Source organism: Populus alba, chromosome 2 (genome assembly GCF_005239225.2).
Source record: "Populus alba chromosome 2, ASM523922v2, whole genome shotgun sequence".
NCBI lineage: Eukaryota > Viridiplantae > Streptophyta > Magnoliopsida > Malpighiales > Salicaceae > Populus > Populus alba.
Window position 1 is genome coordinate 15,011,046 of NC_133285.1, and position 25,565 is coordinate 15,036,610.

The following is a 25,565-nucleotide window of genomic DNA, read 5'->3' on the forward strand; positions in this document are numbered from 1 at the left end:
TTTATCTCTTTTCCAACTCAGTAAAAATTAGTTGTACATTTATAAATAAATAAAAATTCTTTCATTTCGGACAATTCAGATTTTTTGGAGCTTTTTAACCCTTACCCGATTTCCCCAAAAACAACTACCTAAAATCCTCATTCTCTGAAATTATTTAAAATTTCTCACTCAAATTAGTTCAGAAAATTTGATAATACAATCAATATCATAAAAACCAGCTTAACAAAAAGGGAAAGAAAGAAGATAAACATGCTCTGAGAGAGAGTTTAAGATAGATTTATAGAAGATGGATATTTATATATGTGGATTCAGCAATAATCCACTTTAGTCCTTATAATTTAAATTTTTTAATTTAAACTCATGTGGCTTTTTCTCTCATTTCGACCTCCGACGAGTGCGTCAGTCAAGAACTTGATTTGATTTGTTGATTCCGACCTAACTCTTAACATATTGGTTTTTTCATTTTATTTTTATTAAAATATTATTATTTTAATTTTTTTTATAAAAATCTCAGATTAACCCCGTAAACCCTCTAAATCCATGACCGGATCTTCTTCTGGGTCAACATGGGGCTGTGTTTTACAATCGTGCCTTTTCTCTCATATTTGATTTGTTGATTTGGACCTAACTCTTAACATATTGTTTTTTTATTTTGTATTTTTTAAAAAACAATATTATTGTAATTTTTTTAATAAAAAAAAAATTTAGATTAACCCCGTAAACCTTTCAAATCTGTAACCGAGCCTTGTTTCGGGTCAATCTTGGGCTGTGTTTTACAACCGTGCCTCAAACCAAGACTCGGACACGGAGAAATTGTCCTGGGTTGGACACATGCAGTACCGAACAAGTGCAACTCTGAAATGATAATCCTGCCAACAATCACTGCGTTCCCCATGCGAACCCACACACATTTCTTATAAAGTGGGCAAGACTTCCTCATCAGTGATTCAATTATTTTCTTGGCCATGCCTAGGCGTCATGATCATGCACCATCTTTTATGGTTTTTAAATTTATTATACTGAGTCGAACCAGCTACGAACCCAGTTACAAGCTAGCTAAAGGAGCTGCAGAGCTTAATTATTACTTATTAATATGTCTAAGGGATCCAAACTTGACATTTATTGGAGTAGAGAATGTATACCACAATTTCTTACGGGAAAAAAAGGGAACTTGGTATTTACTTTTATCCTTGAACGTACAGAATACAGAACAGTCTGTTAATTAAGCCATTAAAGCTTTGAACAGGTCGAAGTACAACTTGGTTTAATGGTGTCCCTTCTTGCTATGCTTGCTCACATGGTGCAACCATCCGATTCCTTTGAGGGCCTTGGAGATCTTGACAAGATTTGGCCTTCCCATCCCCAAATTCATCTTCCCAGCTGAGAATTTCAAGGCTTGCAAGCAGCACAGCTGCCCGTCACTTTTTTCCTCGTCTAAGTCATCGTCGTCATCATAGTACTCGATGCTGCCTTTCTTTCCCTTCTTTGCTCTGCCTTTTGCTTGAACTTTAGTAGAGTCTGTCTCGTATGTCTCCCAAAGCATATCCATGCCCTCACCTCCATCCACATTGTGTCTCTCCTCAAAAAGCTTGCATGCCAATGTCCTCCTCCATTCCTTCTCTTTTCTCATTGACCCAAAACTCCCGAGGTTCGAGTGCCCCAATGTTTGAGAGTTGTCTTTAACTTTGGAATTGTAGCCTCCACCATTACCTGGACTCCAAGGGTTTGCTTCTAGTTCTTGGGAGCTCAGCTTTGGAGAGTAGTAGTGCTCTCCACCATCATCGTCACTCACTTTAGCTTCGCTTATCTTTTGACCTATTTCCTTGGATCCGCTTATAATCATAGATTGTTCTTCTTTTCGATCTTCGGCTTTATTGAAGTTCACGTTAAGTGGCTTGAGTGCTTCTTTTTCTTCCTTTTGGAACCATATATCTTCAAACTCCTCCTTTTGATGCAAGAAGCCTCCTAACGTCTTCCCCTCCGCAATCAGCTCATGACCATTACTTTTTGACCTTGTAATCAAAACTGAATTTTCATCTAGATTAACGTCGACCACTTGATCAGAGACCCCACAGGCACCAAAAACTTGATGAAATATTGAACCCTCGTGAACCTGTACCGATTGACCAGTACCTGAACAGGCGCTCTGATCTTTAGCTTGTTCTACTTCCGTAACTTCAACCGCGTGGTTTTCTTCAATGCCAAGAGTAGTTGACGTTTCAAACACAATCTTATACGCTTCTAGCTCCTCAAAATGATGAAACTCTTGATCAGTCCCATCTTCTACTTTAGACCGTAACCTCTCGACAACAGCTTGGTATGTTTGTAGGTAAAAGAAACTTACCTTGGATCCATACAATTCAGTATGAGAGTTGTCATTGACAAGACTGGGAGAGATGGTGAGAAGGGCTAGGAGTAAAAGGGAAGTGGTGATGAAGAGAGGGGATAGAAAGGAAAGGAGCTTGAAGAGGTACGGGGAGAAGAATACCAGGTAAGAGAAATATAGAGGGTGAGAAAGAATGAAAGAACAGAAGAGGAACAAGTCAGAGAGGAGAAGACTTGACAAGCGGTCAGTTTTCTTGGTGGTGGTTGACGGCGGAGGAAATTCAGACATTTTTGGCCACCCCTTTGAAGTCTGCGCGCTGAGAGAATCAAAAACAGGTGTAGCTAGGTAGAGATCGTGATAGAATATGGAAATGCTGAAGCAATTTGTCTGTTCTTGTCTAGGCTTAGTTTAAGGAAGGGAGAGCACAAAAATGTGTGCAATTGCAAGTAAGAGCGGCGTGAATGGAGGGGAGAAAACATGGAGGGAAGAGAGAGGGAGGGATAAAGAGAATAACTAACATCGTCAAAGAAAAGCAACTTTGGAAACCTTGCAATTGTCTATCTATAACCACCAACTTTCTTTAATGTCTTTTTTCTAGTCTTTGTTTACCGCAATAATACACCAGCAATACTGTTGTAATAGCCATGGAGTCTGTAGCAACTCTAGCCTGTACTGAGAAAAACATTGCTGCTATTTCCAATCACCAAGTGCTAATTGAGAAAGACGCGTGTTTTTCCAACAATTATAGGCATTACATAATTAACATAGTGTGAAGAGATTGGGATTAAAGAGTTTGTCTTTCTTGTAATTTTAGATTTAAATTTTGTGGTTGTTAATATAATGGTTATCAGAGGCTTACATGATTGTTAATTTCAGGATCCGTGAAATTAGTTGAGGTACGTACAAGCTGACCTGGAACATCACGTTAATAAAAAAAAAATTATATGTTCTGGTCCGTGGTCTGATCTGAAAATTATCTTGACGTTACTTAAATTATATAAATTCGAGTTAATTAGTTTTTATTAAAAAAATATTATTTTATTTTTAAAAAAAATATCAGTATAAATTTAATTAAGTTTGACTAAATCAATCATTATCAATTTATTGCATTTACTAATTTTAATATAATTAAAATATTTTTAATTTCAATTAAAACTTGTAATAGCCATGGAGTCTGTAGAAACTCTAGCCTGTACTGAGAAAAACATTGCTGCTATTTCCAATCACCAAGTGCTAATTGAGAAAGATGCGTGTTTTTTCCAACAATTATAGGCATTACATAGCCAATTAGCTTATCAGATTTGGTAAGTTGTCTGAAAAATATCCTCTCTTTACTTAAATTATATTAATTCGGGTTAATTATTTTTTATTAAAAAAATATTATTTTATTTTAAAAAAGTTTATAATCTAACTAACTAGCTCAATCACCATCAATCAATTATTAATTTCAATTAAAACTCGATTTAGTCTAAATTTTAAATTAAAATTTTCTAAATCAACGCACCAAATTATGCCGGATTTATAACATTAATAACTTATATTTCTCTCTTCTCTCTCTCTCTCTCTCTCTCTCTCTATATATATATATATATATATATATATATATATATTTCTTCTCTCTCTCTAATTGTATGCACTTTTCTAATAAAAAATGATTTGTTTCTTACAGTGAAGGAGCTTGGCATTACTCTATTTTTTGACCAAATTAAAACTAAGAAAAAAAATGTTTGTGACTTTAATTAAAAAACAACATGTTCACACAATCTGCTACTCATGGAACAATTATTGTGGCATATGTATAATCAACAGGATCCAGATCCAAGGCAAAATCACCTCATGTAGAGAAAAGATGACCATCTTGTTACTAATTATTAGTAAAGGGTAAATAATTAAATCCAATATCCTTGTGTAGTTAAATATATCCATGTAATATCTAATTCCCATGTTATTATATCAAGTTTTTAATCTAAATTGATAGATCTTATAAGTTTTCTATTTTATAAATACTCTTGAATTATATGAGGATATAATAATAAAATCGTCCAAAATGTTTTACAAAATAAAAAAAATACTTTAAAATTACTCAAATATCTTCATACAGCTTAAAAAATATTTTCAAAATAATATTTTCTTCTTCTTCTTTTTAAAACAAATTGGTCTCAACTTAACAATAACAAAATTTGAAAGAACAATAAAGAAAAACAGGAGTTGAGAGAAATTTCTGGTATTAAGGAAAATGGAAGCAATAAATAGAGAATACATGTGTGACAAAGTGGCTAATTTTCTTTTTATAAGCTCCACGAGAGAAATAAAAAAAACAAGACCTGAAATTCTAGAGGAGAAAATAATAAATCCCAGAAGATTAAATTCTAGAGGAAAAATTTCAGATCTTCACAATTTCAATTTTTTTTATAAATAATAAAATTAAAATTTATTTTACAAAATCGTGTATATAGTAAAAAATACAAATTACATTTACTTCAATGTCTGGTGTATCTTTCTATTTTATTCTGCCTAAACAATAAGCTATATATATATATAAAACCTATGAAAAAAAATATCTTTTATCTAATAAAATATGAAAGAAATGCTCTTTTTAAATGGTCAATTAATTTCCATCGAAATATATATGAACTCCCAGTACTGCTGATGGAGATCGATCTCAACATTTTCTCACAAGACCATGTGCTTAATGCACCACCAATTCCATTCAATTCGAGGCCTAGTTTTCTCATCAGAGTCAACAACTTCCATTAATTTCCACTTCAACTAAGCAGGTAGCAAGCTACGGTGGATTTATAAGATTCACAGCAGCTAGCAGCTATGCATTGAAGAGATTACTACTCCAAGAGGAAAGCAGTTTGCAAATCATAAAGCACCCATTATTGATAATTCTAATTAAGCAAGGAAGGTGGTTATTGGGGACAGGAGGTGATAGAGGAGGGGTTTGGATAATAGAGTGGTTGCACATGGGAAACCACTCATGGCTACTCAAGTGCATGCCCAGCTGCATGCACCCTTTTGTCCTCTGCTTTTCACCCTCGCCATGGACCCCTATGTCTCTGCTGTACTTTTTGGTGTTCCTTCGAGGGAGGGAGGGTCTTGATCATGGAGATTTCTCAGGTCTCTCTCCCCTGCTAAGACCGTTTTAGAGCTTCCCTTGATCTCCCATGGAAGATTCCATGTCTGGTCTCGCAGTGGAGATGGAGAAAAGAAGAAACGACACAGTCAAAATAGAAAGAGATCTCTCTCTCTTTTGTTCTCCACAAGTTGGCTTCGTGAGAGATGATGATTAGCAGTCTCAGTCATAGTCAGAGTCATAATAATTTGGTTAATTAGCTCCGTTTGGTTGTTAAAGGAAAGAAAAAGAGAGGAGAGAGATGCAATGACTTCTTCTTCCTTTTTCATGGTACTTGAGTGGAATTAATTTCACTATACCACACTTCTCGAATATTTTAAAATCATTTCGACATGTTCTTGGTTTCTCCCTTGGTTGGTTTTTTTGTTTCGGTATGACGCCATCTTTTAAGATGTAATAGTTATTTGATTTGTGTTTTGTTGTATGTTAAATATTATTTGTTTAAAAATTATATATTTTTAATTTTTAAATGTGTTTTATACATAGAAAATCATGTAAATAAAAATGCATGCATGTAATTAAATAAATCAAAAACTATGTGTTAATAAAAATAAAAAAAAGTCATTAATAATAACTAAAAACAAATATACATTAAATTTATTGAATAAAATAAAAATAAATTATGCAAGATTGCATATATTAAATATATTATTTGAAAAAAAATAAAGTTAATATATATAAATGAATTAGAATAATTTAAAAAAAAAAAAACTAAACACACGCAACATCATTTAAAAACAAATCTTGTCAAAAAAATGGTTAAATAAGAAGAAAAATCACATATGATAGATATTAATTGAAACATAAATTTAAAATTTTTTTAAGAAAAAAACATTAAAAAAATATTAATTAAAAAAAACAATATTAGAAAAAACAATCTAAATATTATAGCTTAACTCATCAAACCTACACTTTGAACCATAAACTCAATCGAGATCAATATATATATTTTTAAAATTTATATTTAACCTTTATATAAGAAAAAGAATAAAAAAAAAAAGCCAAATAAGGCTCAGAATCTTGGGCCCGTGGCCCTAGCACTCCTAGGCGCAAATAAAAAGTTTAGGCTCACATGTTTGTTTTTTAATATAAATTTAAAATGAATGGCCTTTAGTTTTTTTTGAAAATAAAAAATACACAAGCAACATGTTCCCTTGTCAAAGAAGACAACTTGTCATCTGCATGCCTAGAATCCAACTTGTCGTCTGCATGCTGAAAAATCAACGCAATGGTTTTTTTTGTTCAAAAAACCTAATTTAAGTCATTTAACTCAAAATTACCTTATCAGCATCCATATAAAACCTATAAACCAACTCGTCAATTTAAAATACTCCAAAAAAGTTTTTTTTTAAAAAAAAAAAACATGAAATCAAGCCTGCTACTTAAAGTTTTTTCTTATCTAATGTTTTTTTTTAATCATTTTGCATCTCCAAAACCATCATTAACATTTCTGTCTTCTTATTGGTTTAAAAAAAAACTAGAAAAAAATGTTAGGTTGTATATCAGGTAACTTCCCCTTGATATAAAAAAGTACTGCCTTCCATCGTGTAGTTCAAGATCCAACGAACCTTTTGACGAAGAAAGCAAGTACTAACGAAATTTAATGTTGGTTTCTATATATATATATATATATATATATATATATAAAAGAAAGGAGAAAGATTCATCTAAAATTTTGATTATAAAAAAGTTATAATTTATATTTTTTTTAAAACTTATTTTTTAAAATTATAATCATAAAAACTATAATAATATCAAATATACTTAGAGCGTGTTTATTTTTATATTTAAAGAGTATTTTTTTAAAAAATAATTTTTTTTTTGCTTTGAATTATTTTTTTAAAATTATAATCCCAAAAAGTATATTAATATCAAGCATGAGCGTGTTTATTTTTGTTTTAAATTATTTTTTAATAATTTTAGATAGTTTAGAAAAATAAAATAATATTATAAATGTGAAGTGATTTTATTATTCCACGCGTCATGGAGTCAGCTGTACTCAAGTCGGACAATCACTTTATGTTCTGGTTATATTTAATTTCCTGAAAGAAACCAAGCAACAAACATGCTATAAAGGAGACCTGGCTAGAGCATGAAAGCCTATATAATGCACATGAACTGGTCCAAAACGACAAGATTTGTGAGTTTTCTTTGATAATCAAAGCACTTCCAACCACCCTGGAAATCGGCTGAAACAATCAATCCAAACCAGAATAGACTATCCATCCTAGTTCCTCATATTTCCTAATTATTTTGAAAAGGAGCATAGTTTGAGAAATAATTAGTAAACTAACACGAGCAAAAATAAAAAATAAATATTTTAAGAAATAGCATCGTTGAAAACCTGCAATTTCAAAATTTAAATAACGCAGTTCTCAATTGTGGTTTTTCATTAGTTATGCTATTTTTTTGTTTTTTTTTTAAAAAAGAATTAGCGTGTAATATTTTCTCAAAACTTTCTCACTGTGTTAATATTAAAAAACACTTTATTTCCAAAAGCATGCAAAATATTAAGACATTTAACATTTATTTTGTTTGTTTGGCATTGTGATGGTTTTTATGACTACAATTTAAAAAAATAGATTTAAGAAAAACACTTCAAAAAGGTTGGTTTTAAAAGCATATATATGTTGTGAGGAGAATTTTACATGCAAAATAAATAAAAAATTAGATTTTATGGATGAAAAATATATTATTTTAATTTTCTATAAAACTAAGGTTCAATGCACAGTTATATAAAGGATCCAATATCAAAAGCAAGAAGCTATTTAACTAACCAAATAATTTTTTCTTTGTAGCTAAGGGAGAAAAAAAACTATCACAATACCAAGTATTCGTCTCATCGAACAAGTCCAAGAGAGAAATTACAAAAAAAAAAAAAAAAAAACCCTAAGAAGTGAGATGTTTGTTTTATTCAGTGTGAACGGGATAATCATTTTTTTTATATATAAAAATTTTCAATATCATTCTTGAACTTTTTTATGTACAATTTAGTTCTTTTAAGTCAAAATTAACACTATTGTTTTTTTTTTTTTTAAAGAAAGTGTTGGATTGAAAAACAGGACCAAGTTGAAAAAAGCAGGTGGAATAGGTGGCATCTTTGAATTTCATTTATAAAGTTCATTATAATCCCTTATTTTTTAGTTATTAGATGACCAGTACTTTAGGTGTCAAAAAATTTAATTTCAGTACAAAACTTTAATTTTCTTGTTTTTTAGTCCTTTTTTTTAGGAGATAGGGCTAGCTGGATTCCTGTATAAAAAAAGAAAGTCATCGTTAATGATGATTCTAGCCACAAAAATAATCAATATCATGTTAGTGAGTTCCATTTCATCGAGAGAGTTTTACTCGAGGTGCCTTTTTTTTCCTTCTCCTTGCATAAGGAGACAAATATGATTGTGAGTATAATTTTATGTTGGGGTTGATTTTGTTTTTTAAGTTGTTTATTGATTTTTTAAAAAGATATAAATAAGTTTTATCAAGATTTTTTAAATAAAAAATAGGTTAAAATACTTTTTGTTTTTTTTTTTAAAAAGTGAATAATAAATCATCCATCCTTTTAAAAAATAAAAAAATAGTGGTAGGTTTAATGGATTGATCCACATCCTTAGAGCTATACTTTGTTTTTATTTTTTTTCAATGCTTTTTATATCTTTCAATTTAGAAAAATATAATTTTATCATTTGTTATCAATGATATATATAAGAATGCAATTTCACTATTTATTATTAATGATCTAGTCATGTTTTTTTTTATTAAAAAATATTTCATACAAAAAAATCATCATGCGTTTTATTGTTGTATAATTAAATAAAAAATAATTTATAAAATAAAAATATTATTTATTGAATCTGATGTCAAGCATAGGTTGAATTGTAAGTTTTATTTATTAACTTAGTTTTTATTTTTAATTAAGTGTTGTTTTTCATTAATTTATCCTTCAATATTAAACTGAATCAAAATTAAGCTTTTCAATTTGTTTTTTTTTTTTAATTTAAAATTATCCAAACAAGTTTTACATGTCAGCTTGTTATAATTTTATTTTCATATTATATAAAAATATCATTTGATAGTTAAAATACTTTAAAAAAAAATAAATAAATTATCCATACTTAAATATTTTTATTGCGCTTGAAAAACAATTATGCCCAAGGAGTAGCACGGGTAAATGAGCTAGTCTCCAGCTATAGAGTGCTTTGTACTAAGATAATAAATTACTCTAGGTCAGTATAATCATTCACCAAGGCCCCAGCTGTTGACAATCTTAACATGTGCCCCCACACGTAGAAACTGCCCGCAATTATTTTGTCTTTTGACCTCTACACTATCGAAAGCTTTTCCTATCTTTACAGTGAACTAGAGCGTCAACTATTTTGCTTTTCAAATAGCTTTTCGTGCCGAAAAACATGCAAATAATATTTTTTCTTTGACATTCAAAACGATCCAGAAAGTACAACCGTCACTTAATTTTTTAAAAAAAATTTACCGGTTTGGCAGCAATGCCAAACGGGCTCTTATTAGACTGTAAGAACATCTCCTCTTCTCCATTCTCCCACCCCTCACCTACCCATGAAGACCAGACGTACCTAAGCAAAATACAGCAGGAAAGGAGAAGCTGAAATAAGGAACAACCACCGCCCCCATGAAAATAATGTCTACCATGCTTGAGAAGTGATGGTTTTACCTTGCGTATTATATTTTAACATAACACTGTATTAAAGAGTGAAAATTCTATGACATCAATGCCACTTGATTCTACAAACCGATATCACAAACTCAAATTAACATCCATTTCCAAACGAAAGTTCATTGCAAACTCCAAAGGCAATAGGTTAATTCATGTTTAGACTAGATGAGAGGAAATCCCCAACATATATAATGGCATTTTAAAACATCTCACTCATTCTAAAGCTGGCAACTACAGCACCTCTCACTCTGTCATAACAGGCTTGTTCTCGTTAGCTTTGGGTCTCTGCTCCTTTGGCTTCTGCTCCTCCATTTTCCTGAAACCAACAAAAATTACATCCATACTTCAGGATACCCAGAAGCAAAACTAAGAAAAAGCACCACAAAATAATTCATAGGGCTCAGAGTCGATCTAAAAGGGCAGATTTTATCAAACATGCATCCACCAGTAAAATCTCGCAGCACTCTAACTGATTATAGGTTATTTCAACTAGCATCGTGAGCACTTGGAAACAAGGAAAAGACTCAAACAGAACAACTGCAAAAGCATGCAGTATATGGTAAAGAAAAACTCTTCCTTTCACTTAGAAGAATCAAATTCACATGCAATATATCTCTAGCACAGTGTTGTCAAAGGCAAACGACGATAAAATATGCCAAGCCAATAAAATACCCAAGGCAATAGGCACACCCCTAGACGCATGCCCAAAGGAACCAAGGCAATAATGCTATAAACTAAAGAAAATAAATGTATAATATTATATTATATAAATCTAAAATATATATCTTCCCAGTTCCGATTAGATCATTAGAAAATCGAAAGAAAATATAAAATACCATAACATAGTCATATAAAGTAATATTTTTCACCCTTAAACAAAATAAAATAATTTAAAATAGTAAGTAGCAAAAAGATTAAAAAGCACACTTGAATATCATCATCATTTTTCATTAATCTTCAAAAACATCTTCATCCATGCTTTCCTCTCCTTCACTTGAATCCTCCATATCCTCCATTTCATGATTACAGTCCTAATCCTCATCTCTCAAAATCCCTCTTCATGTGTAGTTCTAGCACTTGATGTTGAAAAAAGAAAGTGTGGTTGGTGTTTCTCTTCTAAGGTGTCCATCCTTGTCTATTTGTCTCACTTTAATGATTTTTTTAATGATTTCTTTACCCTGATCTTTGGTTTTTTACAAAAATACCCCTAAGCTCTTTCTTGTGGTAAATTAAAAGATAGACAAATAGGTCAAAAAATCAGTCAAAAAGAAATATTCAACAATAAAAGAAGTGAAGTACTTCAAGCATGCATTAGCTTTAACGCCTTGCACCCACTCACAAGGCGCTTGCCTAGGCAACGCTTCATTTAAAGGTGATGTGGCCTCATCTCGCCTCCCCTAAGGTACCTAGACGAGCGCCTCTTGAAAAATCATTAAAATGCTAAACAATAGCATGTATGATATCCCAATAGACATGTTAAACCAGTGAGCTGAATTGAGGGACATAAATTAAAAACTAGGATGAAAGAAAAGAAGGGCTGGGAAGGAATGGAGGGAACAATCAAGAATAGGTTAAAACATGAGGAAAGAAATTTCAAACTACGGAAAGCATACAAAACCATTTTTCCAATCACAAACAGAACACAGATGAACTTGATAATGTAGGATGAGTAAAATCCACCATTCCAAAGCAAGAAAGCCAGAGAACACGTTCTATATCAGAAAAGACAATTCACGACTGCATTGAGTATCAGAGGCAGGCACCACAAGAAGGTACTTTCAAACAGCATTCAATTGAATTTCATGGGATATTCAGCTCAAATTCCAATGGAGAATCAACACAGATAGAATAACATCCTTTCCTGATCCAATTTATAGCACCAATCTAGCCAAATTACATTTAGAGTTCCATGTATCATTCTGCATATCTGTCCTTTAAATTCTTCCATCCTTTGGTTCAACAATCTTGACAAGCAATGCCACTAACATTACACAAATCTACTCCATGTTCAAGCTTTTAACTGAAGGATCCAAAAACTTGTAAATCCATCAATTCCCAAATACATGTAACATAGCATTCAATTTCATTCGACAAACATCTTGGAAAAAACTAGATGATTCACAAGTATTTTTCCCAGCTAAAAGTCTTCCACGTTTTCCAATTTCACCATGTTCTGCTTTTCCTGCTTTGTTTTTCTTGTTCAAATGGCAGATGACAAGCTTCTACTTAATCTTATCCAGTCAAACCATTTGCATATTTAGTCTCATCATCCACAATTTCACCATATTTTTATGTTCCTTAGATTGCTTTTGGTCAGTGCCCCGTGACTAAGTGACAGATGGACAAATACAAAAGGGACAAAAATATGTTTGGTTGAAGGGATAAAAGACAGAGACATAAAATAAATCTTTCTCTGGAAAGAGTTTGGAGTGAATTTCTGTTTTTTCAAAACAAGAAGAATAGGGGGATGTGTCCCCTCTAATCTCCACTGTCTAGCCAAACGCTACCATATTGTCATAAAAGAGTAATTCTAAATATCAATGGAACAAACTTCAAGAATACAAATAAACTGTTGGATGATGATTCATGTGTATTCTTGAAGTTTTTCTTGATGTTTAGCATAACTCGTAGCGAAACTACCCATAAGCCAACCTGTCAAAGCAATAACGAAAAAAAAAAAAAACCGATACCCTTTTATGCATAACACACTCAGTTCAGATGCTAAGAGAATCAGCATCATTCAACTTGGATTATTTACACATCGAAACAGCTACATGGTCATCTGCACAGAAACATGTATAGAACAAAAACTGAAAGCAAACAGAGGAATAAATTACCTCTTATCGGAAGAGCCACCCTTCTGGCTGAGGAATGAGCGAAAGAGAGGAGAGTTGACGTCGTAGATCATTTTGTCGACTGTAAGGCTGTTGTTTGCTTTCACGGAAACCCTAGTTTTTCTTCTGCGTCCTTTTGCGGTAGCTCCGCACCAGGGCCATGGTGGCCTTTATAGTCCTTTAGAAGAAAGCCTTCGAGTTGTCGGTGTACCAGTTATTGGGCTGGTTATCTTACAATTTTTTGCTGTAAATGGGCTTTTTCTTAGAAAGACCGGCCCATACCAATGCATTCTTAAATCTCCAACGATGTTTTCTTATTTAAAAACTAAAATAAAATTTTTATAATAAAAAATATAAAGCTTGAAGCTTAATTAAAACCATTAATGCACTTTAATTTTTTTGTATATAAAAAAATTATTTTAAAAAATAACCTTTATGATATTCTCATGTACTTTCTACTTTTTAGATATACACCCTCCTTTAATTAACCAAAAAAAATATAGGTGGATTGTTGTGTCGTCATTGTTGTTATTATTATTTTTATTATTATCATGAAATTAAATAATATTAACTATATGACTTAATTTAATCAATAAATATATAAATTCATCTGAGAAAATATCTTTATTGTTGAATAAAAAAATAATATATTGTTAAATTAATTATTCAATTTCTTGTATTAAATTGTCTATTTAACAGACTTCTTATGTTTTCTTAAATTGATGTTTATTTTTTGTGATTTTAACATTTTATTATTAAATCAAAAAATACTTAAAGAATTATGAATTTAATATTCATATTATAGTTGAAAATATTTTTAATCTAAAAAACATCAATTTAATATTTTTTATATTATTTTTTTTTTGTAATTTTAACAGTCTATTATTGAATAAAAAAAATACTAAAAACCAATCAATTTAATATTTTTAAAATATATTATGTTTTGACGGGGTTGTTAAGGTAATGTAAAAATAAAAAGGGGTTTTGGGGCATGAGGTGGGCGGGGCGGGACATTATCTACAAGCTTATATGGCAGGCCGTCTATCCAATCACAGCCCGTCGGTGCCCCTAGCTCGCTACCAACCAACCCGCTTTATTAATCATCTGTCTTTTCCCTTTGCCTACCCTCAACGACCTCTTTTATGCCCAAACCATCCCGTACGTGTCCCTTTCTCCACGGCACCCGCCACCCTCCCCAAAGGACATTATTGCCCTCCATTGTACGGATCATGGAACTGGTCAAATTTGATAACTCCATTCCATTACAGAATAAATTATATTCACTCGGTTGCACTGTGAACGGCAGCAGCGTAGCTGAGTTTCCTTAATATATATATATCGAATAATAATTTGTATTTTATTTCATTCTCCCATATTATATTCACGTTTTATAGTGTATTACTGGTGACCAAAAATACCCGGCATCAAATTAAAGTTCAGTGTTATAAAATATAATTTAATTTTAATTTTATCAAATAAAAATTTTTGAAACAAAGGATTAAATCTCTGTTTTGGGAGTATAGTTGTAATTATTTTTTAAAGTATTTTTCGTGTTAAATTGTATTAAAATAATATTTTTTATTTTTAAAAAAATTATTTTTGAGATGAACACCAAAATAAAAAAAAAATTAATTTTTTTTTAAAAAATATAAATACAGTTGCGTTTTCTCTCTAGATTAATCATGCTTGAGTTTACTAAAAAAAGTTTCAACCTAAAATAACACATTGTTTCAGTGATTTGTCGGGTGGACCAAAAAAAGAGCACTGCTATTTGTCATGCTTGATTCAACCTAATACCACACATTATTTAATTTCAATGATTTGGTGGTGGCTCAATTGATAAAATAGATGAGCGTCAAAATATATTCTCTTCGTGTAATACTTAGTTCGACTCCCCCTGTCCATTAATATCGGATGTATATTATAAGGTGTAAATTTTATTTTACAAATCTTGTTCAAGATGTAAAAATCTAATTCAATGTATATAAGTTAACTCAATTTTTTTATTTAATTATTACAATTATGATCTAAATACAGTATAAAATTCTTTAACAATTTACTTCTTTTCGAATGATAAATTTTAAAATATCAAGAATTCAAAGGATTTACTTATTTATATCTTTTTTTATTTGATATTTGAGATCTCGAACTTAATTTGAAAAACCTATATGTGATGTATAGATTGTTGCAACCATGATATATTTACTTAGTGAGTACGAGCATAATTTTTCTAAAATAAAAATGAAAAAAAAAAAAAATGATTAATTCCACAAAAAAAAAATTACCCTATGTTTTTTTTTTAAAAAAAAATTATTGTCCTTCATAGCTAAAGGACATGGAATTGGTCAACTCCATAACCACGCTACAATTACAAAATATTTTTTTTTTAAAAAAAAACACATTATTACCAATCCATGAATAAATCTCAAGGCTGCTTAATTCTGACAATTTAATTTATTTTCAGTACTGTATAATTTTAAATCACCTAGTCCGAAACCAAAAAAGATTAATTTAATTATTTTTTTTATCAAAATTATATATATATATATATATATATATATATATATATATATATATATATATCTAATCAATCTGAATTGACATTTTATAACTTTGTGTAAAACTGAAAAAGACCTTTGAAATAAAATTTGAAAGCCGCTTGACTGGGAAGGCTGTTTGAAACCTTACACCACGTTAGGTTCGAGGGGCTTGAAGGGAAAAAACGAGGAAGGATGCGGTGAGGTGAGGTGACGTGACGTTGGAATTTTCAAACTTTTATTTGGTAAATATTTTCTCTAGTTAGGTACTAGTAAAAAATTTAATTAAATCAGAAAAAAATAATCGAGAAAATCAAATCATGAAAAAAATTCGATTAAACTGTTTAAAATTTTGAAAAAATCAACGAATTTAGTTTCGCTTTTATAAATCTGAAACCAAAATAACCGAGCTAAACTGAAAAAAATCAAGCTAAATTGAAAAAACCAAAATCAAAACCAAGAATGATTTAAATTTTACAATTTTTACATGATTTTTATTTTTTAACCTTTATTTTTATCTAATAAATATATCTTTTTTAAGACAAGGATAAATAAGAAGTAAACTATTTATCTTCTCTCTAATCTAGTGTCTTTTTAACTGCTACGCAAACCTCCTATTTCGAAAATTTGCTTGATTTTCACTTTTTAATTTCTCGATTAATCTATCTGTTTTCTAGTCTTATTTAATATAAATATATCTAAATATTTGACATGATAATAATTTATTTAAATTATTTTAACATATTAACATTAAAAATAATTTTTTAAAAATAAAAATAATATTATTTTAATATATTTCTAAACAAAAATTATTTTAAAAAATATCCATTATCCTAATAAAACAAATGTTAACCATCTCACCTTTACTTTACTTTACTTTACTTTCCATTCCTCTCCCACAACCCACCCTTCTATTCAAGAAGAGTCAAAAATATTTATTTAAATTACAAAAAATAACATTATATTATTGTTTTAGAATATAACGGATGGAGATGGTAAAAAATAAATTATTTTGTTAAACAGAAAAAGAACGAGACAATATTAAAATAAATTTATTTTTAAAACGAAGAAGTAGAAAAAAACATGCTGTGTCTTTTCCGTAACCAAACAAGATTCCTCCTGGAAAGGGCATAATAGTAAGAGAGGCGGTGCAGACAAGATACCTAATCGATATGGTGTTAAGGAAGCTACAAAAGGGCAATGTCGGGAATCCAAGTAAAAGCTCAACACCCAATAGGCGAACGTTGTTTTGTAACTCCTGTTGCTTTCCTTTCTCTTCTCTAATTATTATTCATTCATTAAACCTTTTCTTATTTTTATTTTTCTCGATCATAAAATAAATACCTTAGGCAGTAGCTTGGCATTGGCTGCAGCAGCAGAAGCACCACCACCCTCCTCATAAAAAATACCAACTGCACTAATAAGTGAAAAAACAAAAGGTGGTAGATGCATGAGCCACAATACAATATCCCTTACCCTCTCTAACACGCTCACATCCTTCCTTTACCTACCATAGAAATCCCCTCTTGTCTCTTCTCTACCGATTTTACCGTACACAACCTCACTTGATCTCTGATCATTCCCACCACCAGCAGCACCACCTTGTCTCTCTCTTTTTTAAGGTACAGGGACTGTATGTATGACCTTATCTCTTGACTACACGGCTGAGTGGGTGGTCTTTGGTGTTTTGCTTTAGTTCTTCAAGTTACATGGATGGTGGATTTTCTTTCTTGGTCATAGGATGGGCATTTAACATTAATGGGCCTAAAAAGAGTTGGGCTTTTGTGGGTTTCTCTTTGATTTTTGTGGTGGTGGTGGTGTTGTTGTCATGGGGTTTTATTTTATCCCTTGTTGGTATACCTCCATGAAAGGTGGTAGGTTTTTGGAGTTGACTTACAGAGATAATTGCAAGTTCTTCCCTACAAAGTCTTTGGGCGTCTTTGTTGGTTTCTCCTCCACACTAAACTCCTAATCCCGTTTAATCATGATTAGTGGTCTGGGTTTCTCTTTTTCAATTTTTTTTCTCTTAACTTGACTAGGCTCTTTTGTGTCACCCTGTCTCCTTTTTCAAGATTTGATTCTCTTATTGTTAAAGAATTCTTGAACTAGAAGTCTTTACTGGTTTTTTTCACTTTTTATCATGGATTATGGGGATGGATTTTGTTTTATAAGCACATGAGGGGCAAAATTGTTTCTTTGGGCCACCATGATTGAACTGCTTCTGTTTTAGCTACACATGGCACATGGGATTTAGCTAATCTGTAACGGGAATTTCGTTATCTTTTCTTTAATGCTGTTCTGTTGTGGTGTGACTGTACAACCGTTTTGTTGCTTTAGCTGGGAACTGGAACTTGCTAGCTAACGGCTTAGTTATGGATGGATAAAGGTGGCAGGAGTTTAATCTGAACGCAAACCATGCATATGTTCATCTTTTTGCCCAACCAATAATGTGTAGTTTCGTCACATAACAAGTACTTTTAGCTTTCGTTCATTTTCTTTGAGTGTTTTGATGATGACACGCCAATTGACCATCTGGGAATCTCACACACCAAACAATTTGTTTAGGCTATGCCGAAGTTCTTTTAAAGATTTTAGATGCTCACCTCCGAACTCCACTGTCGTTTTTTAGGCTTTCCTCCTAACGCTAGGAACTAATTGTGTCGGTTGCCCTTCCTATAGCGATTGGCGTGCATTGTCAGTTTTCTTGTAGGCTTATGAAACCTCGAGAAAGCTGCATGGTTTTCTGAATTATTCATATCTGGATATCATGTGCTTCTAATATTGTCTTTCAGAACAGTTGTTAAGCGTTGATGTACTTACAAGTTTATTCCCTTGATGGCAATTTTAAAATTTTCAAGTCTTTCCCATATAAAACTTGCTTTCATTTATATCTTTGTTGTAACAGATTGGCCTTTTTTTCTGATCCAAGGAGAAGGTGATAAATGCTAAAGGCCATCTTCCTTGCCTGTGCATTGATACAAAGATTTTAATCCACCATGGTTAGCTTACGGAGGCGTAAACTCCTGGGACTTTGTGCTGGTAAACACTTTTAGATGCCCTCTATGCAAAATGATTGATTCTGTATGTCGAGCTAACCAAAAAGAGGGTCTTAGGTCGTTTGAAGCTTTAAAAGAGGTTATGTATGGGTGTTGTGCTTCTAACCTTTGTGTAATTTTTTTCTTTTGACTCATCTTTATGAAGAATTGTGTTTTGAATTTTGTTAAAAGCTTGCATCTTTAATTACTTTTTAAATTTTGTAATTTAGGTAAAAGTTCTATATCATATCATGCATGGATAAAATTATCAACTGAGTTTGGTGTTCCTTGCAGGGAGAAGTTCTTTCCTGACTCCACTTCCTCGATTTTTTGACAACGGAACTGCTCCTCTAGGCTCCACTCAGAATGGCAGGTCTGTCAGCGTGCATCCTCTGCCATCAGATGATGCCATCCAGCCAGAGGAGGTAAAGTTAGCTTCCTTTTTCCAGTTGTTCCAATAGCATGCATGATAGAGCAGAGTATTGTCATCGGAGGTAAAATTATCAACTGAATTTGTCGAAGCTGTCGTTGCAATTATCACTGGCCTGCCTCCACCATGAGTTCTCTTTCGTTAACCATATCTAGCCAGGAGTGGACATCATCATCTGCAGTGCAGACAAATCCAAATGTCATACCTATTTTTCCGAGACTTGAGGTTTAGGGTAGTTTTTTCCTTGCCTTTTTGTGGATGCATCAAGAATGGTTTTTAGTCCTGGTATCAATACAATGCAACTGTAATACATTAACAATGCCGATAGAGCTCAAATCTGTAAGATTTCTACATGGTGGTATTTGAAAGCTGTTTGTTTTGTCATCCAAATATGAGAGAGATATACCATACTTAATTTGATTACATCAGTTCTCATTCACTTTCAGCTTTAAAGTCGTGCAAATGTAGATAAATGTTGAAAGCAGCGTCACCGTTTAGGAAAGAAATCTAGGGGCCGGCTTCTCCTTCATGGATAGGAAAACTTGCTGCATACATAGCATTGGATTTTGAGATTATTTAAGTTGTCATTTCTAAATACATATTTAATGCTGTTTTCTTCCTAAAGCAACCAGTTATAGGAATAAGTGATCCCCATGCCCACACAGATTTTTCTTTCTCCAAGTCCGTTGAATGCACTCTGAGGGACTTAATTTTGATTCTGTTTCGACCTGAAATGCTTTTAAGCTATGCAACTGTTGGTTCAATTTTTAGAAGTAGAAGTTTTTGGTAAAGAGCTTGCTTTTAGAAAAAGCAGTCATCCTATCTCGGTAAAACAGGTTAAAGCTGGTTATAGGAGAAGTGCATCTTTAGTTGCTTCTCTTATAATCAACTAAAAGAGGAGCTTTACTTATAAGCACAACAGGGCCCAAAGGACCCTTCATCTCATACATGTATATGTGTATGCACACGCATCTGTTTACAATGTTAGAATTTGAAACCAAGGTCCTTCCCTTATTTTCACCATCGATGCCTCTATATTTGCAGTTCACAAACTTGACCGTCACGGAGAGTTGCTCATATTAGAAGTCAATAAGAAGGTTGAGATATAGAAACTTTCTGTGTTTTCCTGAATTTTAGGGATGCATGGTTTCAATCTACCAATTCAAAGAAAAGGTAATAAATAAGGGCAACTCCACTGTGCAGAGAAAATGCTTAGTCCATTACAGCTTAGTCACTGGAGTAGTATTTGGTTCCAACACAATTGAAACATAGAGAGAGTGTTCATCTGTCAGGTGAGAGGGCTGCCATGTTGGTGCCTCCAGCTTGGCAAGTTATGACATAAAATAGCTTCCTGCCGCTTGTCAAAGCAATCTCAGATGTGTCTATATATCAATGTTGGTTCATAATTTCGATGAATCCTTTCTTTGAAAAGAAGATTATGTAAACACTTACAAGAAACATCACTTATAAAATACCTGTTTTTATGCTTGATGTAACCATCTTGCAATCATGTTATGTTTTCAATGGGTTGTTTTAATTGGCATGTAATGATTAGATGTGATATTATCCTTGATGAATGTGTTGCAAATTTTAGGCACATGAGATTACACTCTTTTCTGGCAGAAAAAAGATAGAAAGTGTTACGTTTACAAATTCTTTTTCATTCCATGATTTTATTTGCCTTTACATTATCCAATTTAATCTACCAGAAAACCATTGCAAAAGTGGGAGCTGGCTCTTCAAATGTTTCGGCTTCTAGCTCATCAAAAGAGCAGCGATCTCAACCATATCCAGGTTTGTCAATGCTGATAGATGTGTCTTATTTGTATGATTTGATGTCAACCAAGTACATGCAAAATTATACATTGGTTGTGTTGGCCATTCATAAATATTTTGTGAACTAGTTCTTCTTAACTATAAGATAGTATGGGTTCAACGCCTCCAACAAGGTCATATGCATTGGAAACCATCTCCCTCTATAGGTTTTGGATTGGTTAATTTGATGTTGTGGATCAATATTATAAATAAGAATATGGAGGTAAGACAATAATGGAAGTGGCAAACTGCATAGGTGGGAAAATTTGAACCTACAGCATGGTTGACATGCTTTTGAAATTCAAGTATCAATCTCATGACCCGGGGTTACATTGAAGATTAAGGACTCTTTAAGTATTGGAGAATGCTTAATGATAGTCCAGATAAAGCTTTTCTTTCTGACTTTTGCCTCTCTTTCGCTGTACACTACATAACCTCCAAGCTATCCTTCCATAAAGAAGGAAAACAATGATGCCTCAATTCTTTTTGGTTTTTTCTATAGCTTAATTCCATTCCTCTGGATGTACTTGATTGTTGCAATACAAGGTTTAGGTATTCAAGAGGCTGAATACAAGTGGTTACATTTGTGATCTTGTTGATCATGAACTGAGATCAATTCATTTTGGAAAACATGTTTAGATAAGATAATGTGAGGAAAATTTACTTATTTTAGAAAAAATAAAGGATAAGAAAAATTATTAACATTTGGTCCTGCATTTGTCAAGTTTTGTATTTTTTGAGTATCCTTCTGCCACTGATGTATCTCTGACTCTGAAGTTTAATTTAACCCTCTATTGATATTGTTTCTGAAAAAAGCTATCAGAAAATTACAAGAGAATTCTCCAATTGACTAATTTAGTTACAATTAAAAAAAGTTATTGTAGTTATGTTATCCAGAAGTCTTTTATGCATTCACCACATGAATTATCCCAGACATGCATAGATCGTAAATGTGATTATGAACTTGAGTCCCATTGAAATTTTACTGCTATGTGATTTCATAGCTGATTTGGGTCCCTTGTAGTTCATCCGCAGGAATTGTTTAATATTAAGTTAAGCCATCAAGGCTCATTGATTAAAAGTTCAACATTGTGGAGAATCAATATCCTGAAGAACGAGACTACAGAAAATTGTTGTACTGGAAACAGATACAGAGGAAGCATTATATGCTAGGTCCGCTCTTGCAGACATTACACAAGCATCGCCACTTTTTGGATGGCCTTGCAAGTGCTGTTTGTTTTGATGTTTTCTGTTAAGAAGAACTTTCAAGTATGAATATCAGGAAGGAGTCATTTGAAGATAGGTTATTTATTTATATGCTATACCTGGACTAAATATGCTAGAGAAATTTTGAGGGAGTCTAAGTGACGTTGTGGGTTTCAACTTCAATTGAAAATTATGGCTGTTCCATTGTTTATCTATAAAGGAGATGAGCATTTCTTGACTCGTTTTGATTTTTATTAGTATACCTAGCATGTAGTTGCTTCTGATTTTCCTTGTCATCTCACTTTTGGTTTGTACACTAATAATGTCAGATCTGATATTTCCCAAATTTGCTAAGTTATCAGTTTGACTCTATTAGGCACCATGATTATGTCATCGTGGAATATCACTCATGTGAAAGTTGACTGCGCTGCATTTTTAACCTTGTTGCTTCATTCATTTTCTATTTGTAGAGCAACCAGTTAAACGCAGAAAGAGACACAGGAGGAAACATGTTCAGAACCAGGAACCATGCCTGATGAGAGGCGTCTATTTTAAAAATATGAAATGGCAGGCAGCAATTAAAGTTGACAAGAAGCAGATTCACCTAGGGACTGTTGGTTCTCAAGAAGAGGCTGCTCGTTTGTACGACAGGTAGTAGGCTAAAGTTTGCTTTTCTTTTCATGAGTTCTTACTTTCACCAGTACCGAGACCCATGCCATATCTCTTTTTCCACAATATCCTTTCTGCAGAAAGTCTTGTCCAATTCTTTGAGTAACTAATTGATCACTGTATTCCAGAATAGTCATTGATTATATAATTTGCTTTTCAGTCATATTAGGGTGCAGAAGTCTTTTCTCTTTCATTGCAATAACAGAATATTGGATAATCTTTAGGATGGAAGTAATGCATATCTCTTGCTTTCTTCTTGGGCTTTCTTATTCCACATTTAAATTAATTTCGTTCTTGCTAGAGGCAATCAGAACTTCCAATGTAAGGAAGTAATGACTTGAAAAAGGAAAACTATAGCTTAGCTTCGTGGTTGCACCTAACTTCTTTATTCTTGAATCTTGATAGAGAAAACTACCTCCTACTTTATTAAGATGAAGTTAGGAACAAGTCCCATTCATCCACCAAATCAACCACCTTTCCTTGGAACATTTCTTAGGAATCTAGGACCCCGCAGCTTGAGGATGTTTACAGTTTCATTTTTCTATTTTCCTTTACAAAGACTATTTCCTTTAGATGGCTATCACCATGTTCTAACAAGAAGAGTTGTCTAATCTCTTTCAGGCCAACGCCCGTGACCCTTATTGCAACGGCTTGTAAAGCCCTACCAGTCATTATTGTTGTATTTTATTACATATGTTCTATTCATGCCCGCTATTTAAATGACAGAAAAATGATGGAAACCATGAAACTTTTCAATTATAAAAGTATGAGATGAGAGTAAGGCAGTACATATGGGGAATAGACAAGACAATAAAAATGGCATACGCATACGCAAACAGGATTGAGCACAAATTGTTAACATTTGCTATTCTACATCTAAGTGATAACAAAATTATAAACTTGCATTTTCTGGAAGGGAAAAATATATCCTCACTGCACACTTCTGGTAGTCAACCTTCCTCTTAGGGTTAGGTTTCCATTGATCGTTCTTCTCATAGCTGCTAGCAGTCCATGCAGGTTTATCAGTACTGAGTTAAGAAATAAATAGGAAGCTCAAAACTCTCTCTCTTTCTCTCTCTTTTTTTTTTTTTTTCAGGGTTAGCATTATGTGTTAAAAAATTGTTATCACAGGATGTCTAAAAAGACAGACCTTGGTCAGGTTTGATCACTTAACATATCTGGGGTTTGTCTGAAGGTTTTCATTTATGCAGGGCTGCTTTCATGTGCGGGAGGGAGCCCAATTTTGAGCTCTCAGAGGAGGAAAAGCAAGAACTTAGGAAATTCAAGTGGGATGAATTTTTGGCAATCACTCGCAGTGCAATTAACAATAAAAGTAATCTTTCCCGCCTGGTCCTTCTCTTTCTAATATATGTTCGCTGAATCTAATGGATATGCTGTTAATGATTATTCCAGAACACAAGAGAAGGATCGGGGCAGGTTTGCAGAAGAGATCAGAGACTACATTGCAGGATGGTGACTGGGACGCCAAGGACGGACTAAATGGCTTTTCGGCTTCCGAAGACGTGGAACCAGACTCATCAGCGTCTTGAATATTCTAGTTTCAGAACGAGACTGTCAATCTCATTCTAACAGTTTAGCTCTCCGCCGTCGGCCGCCTCTGTTTTTTTCTTATGCGCACAAGCCCCTATTAGGGCTGATGATGGTATACTTCATCTTCCAGTAAGCATATATTTACAAATTTAACTCAATAAGGAGACAGAGAGTGCAGTGTTTACATGCACTGTTGCTAATGACACTACCATCACTTGGAGAGCTATTAAATACACGGAAAGTTCCCTTTTTGGTCCAGTGATTGTTCCTCCCAACTCAGAAGCTGGAAGCTGCAGAATGCTTGAAACTTGGCTTCTAGAAGAAAAATTCCCTTGTATGATAATGAAAATGATCTCTGTAGTTAATGTTATTACTGTTTTTGCTAGTTTACTGTTTTGTTCAGCCCTAGTGCAGTAACCATGCATGCTATCATGAAAAAACAAGGATAGATGGATTGATTATCTCGTATTTGAATAACTTAAGAGACCTTGAAAATCATTTTATATAATAGTTATAAAACATGGATTGATTTGACGGGTTGACCGTGACTCAGTTGTTCTTCTGGGGTCCGGACAGGTTTGAGTTAAAAAAAAAAAAAAAAAGAGGAAAAAACCCAACTCACGTGATAAAAAACATGGGACTCAGTTGTCTTGACTGCCCCAACTGGTCTAAATTTAAGGAAAAATATAGGATAAAACCTTATTAACTTGATAAAAAAAACCCGTTAAAATGGAATCATGTGAAAATCATGCTTACAAAAAAAAAAAAAAAACCCAATAAACTATTGTTTGTTTTGATTTACACCTTGTGATTTTTTTAATACTTAAACTATTATACATTTGGATTTATTATACTTTGTTAGGTTTCGTTAATAAACATTATAAAAATAATGCGAAAATCACATCATACAACAAAAAAAAGCCAAAATAATTCATGAATAGAAACCAAAACATTAAAAATAATAAAACCAAATAAAGGAATAAATAAATAGAATAAAAAAACTAAAGAAGAGTAATAGAATAAAAAAAATGATTTTAGCTCGAAGGTTGATAAATCTCAACATTTTTAAATAATTATTTTTCTATTTTTTACAAAAAAAAATCCATATAAATAGTCTTATCATCAATTTTATTCCTTCTTTTATTATCAGAATATGGATTACATGAGGAATATGATTTTTATTTCAATCATTTATTCCTTTATTTGATTCACAAAATTAGGCAGGCTGCTTCTGTGCTCGAATATTATTTGGGCCGAAATGAAATATGTTCAGAACATGGGCCTTATATTTCGAAACCAGCAAGCCAGCAGGTTGGGCCGTTAAATCTGTAATAAA

The 25,565-nt window shown here is 32.5% G+C and overlaps 3 protein-coding genes across 6 annotated transcripts; 1 reads left to right on the plus strand and 2 right to left on the minus strand.

Annotated features, from left to right (window-relative positions):
* Positions 1-1,098: 1,098 nt before the first annotated feature.
* LOC118049926 (uncharacterized) lies at positions 1,099-2,869 on the minus strand. The gene has a single exon (XM_035060110.2). The coding sequence runs from the start codon at positions 2,612-2,614 to the stop codon at positions 1,265-1,267; it is 1,350 nt and encodes a 449-aa protein (XP_034916001.1). The 5' UTR covers positions 2,615-2,869; the 3' UTR covers positions 1,099-1,264.
* A 7,364-nt stretch (positions 2,870-10,233) lies between these two features.
* On the minus strand, positions 10,234-13,148 carry LOC118049925 (wound-induced basic protein). Its single transcript, XM_035060109.2, is given in 3 exon segments — positions 10,234-10,468; positions 12,990-13,123; positions 13,125-13,148. Coding segments are annotated over 3 exon segments (231 nt in total). The 3' UTR covers positions 10,234-10,395.
* A 3,692-nt stretch (positions 13,149-16,840) lies between these two features.
* Positions 16,841-24,631, plus strand: LOC118049923 (ethylene-responsive transcription factor-like protein At4g13040). 4 transcript variants are annotated; one of them, XM_035060101.2, is made up of 7 exons: positions 16,841-17,145; positions 18,429-18,562; positions 18,853-18,983; positions 20,698-20,782; positions 22,480-22,660; positions 23,890-24,011; positions 24,092-24,631. In XM_035060101.2, the coding sequence occupies exons 2-7, from the start codon at positions 18,520-18,522 to the stop codon at positions 24,226-24,228; spliced, it is 699 nt and encodes a 232-aa protein (XP_034915992.1). In that variant the 5' UTR covers positions 16,841-17,145; positions 18,429-18,519; the 3' UTR covers positions 24,229-24,631. The 4 variants fall into 4 exon arrangements, with proteins under 4 accessions (XP_034915992.1, XP_034915998.1, XP_034915995.1 ...); XM_035060107.2 differs by having other exon boundaries at positions 18,453-18,562; XM_035060104.2 differs by lacking the exon at positions 16,841-17,145 and adding an exon at positions 17,176-17,909.
* Positions 24,632-25,565: the final 934 nt, after the last annotated feature.

Bases quoted from the DNA above. Each gene is read 5' to 3' on its own strand.
- LOC118049926 (XM_035060110.2), bottom strand. From the start codon at position 2,614: ATGTCTGAATTTCCTCCGCCGTCAACCACCACCAAGAAAACTGACCGC.
- LOC118049923 (XM_035060101.2), top strand. From the start codon at position 18,520: ATGGTTAGCTTACGGAGGCGTAAACTCCTGGGACTTTGTGCTG. The intron at 18,563-18,852 runs GTAAACACTTTT...TGTTCCTTGCAG, and splicing joins ACTCCTGGGACTTTGTGCTG to GGAGAAGTTCTTTCCTGACT. The intron at 20,783-22,479 runs GTTTGTCAATGC...TTCTATTTGTAG, and splicing joins GCGATCTCAACCATATCCAG to AGCAACCAGTTAAACGCAGA.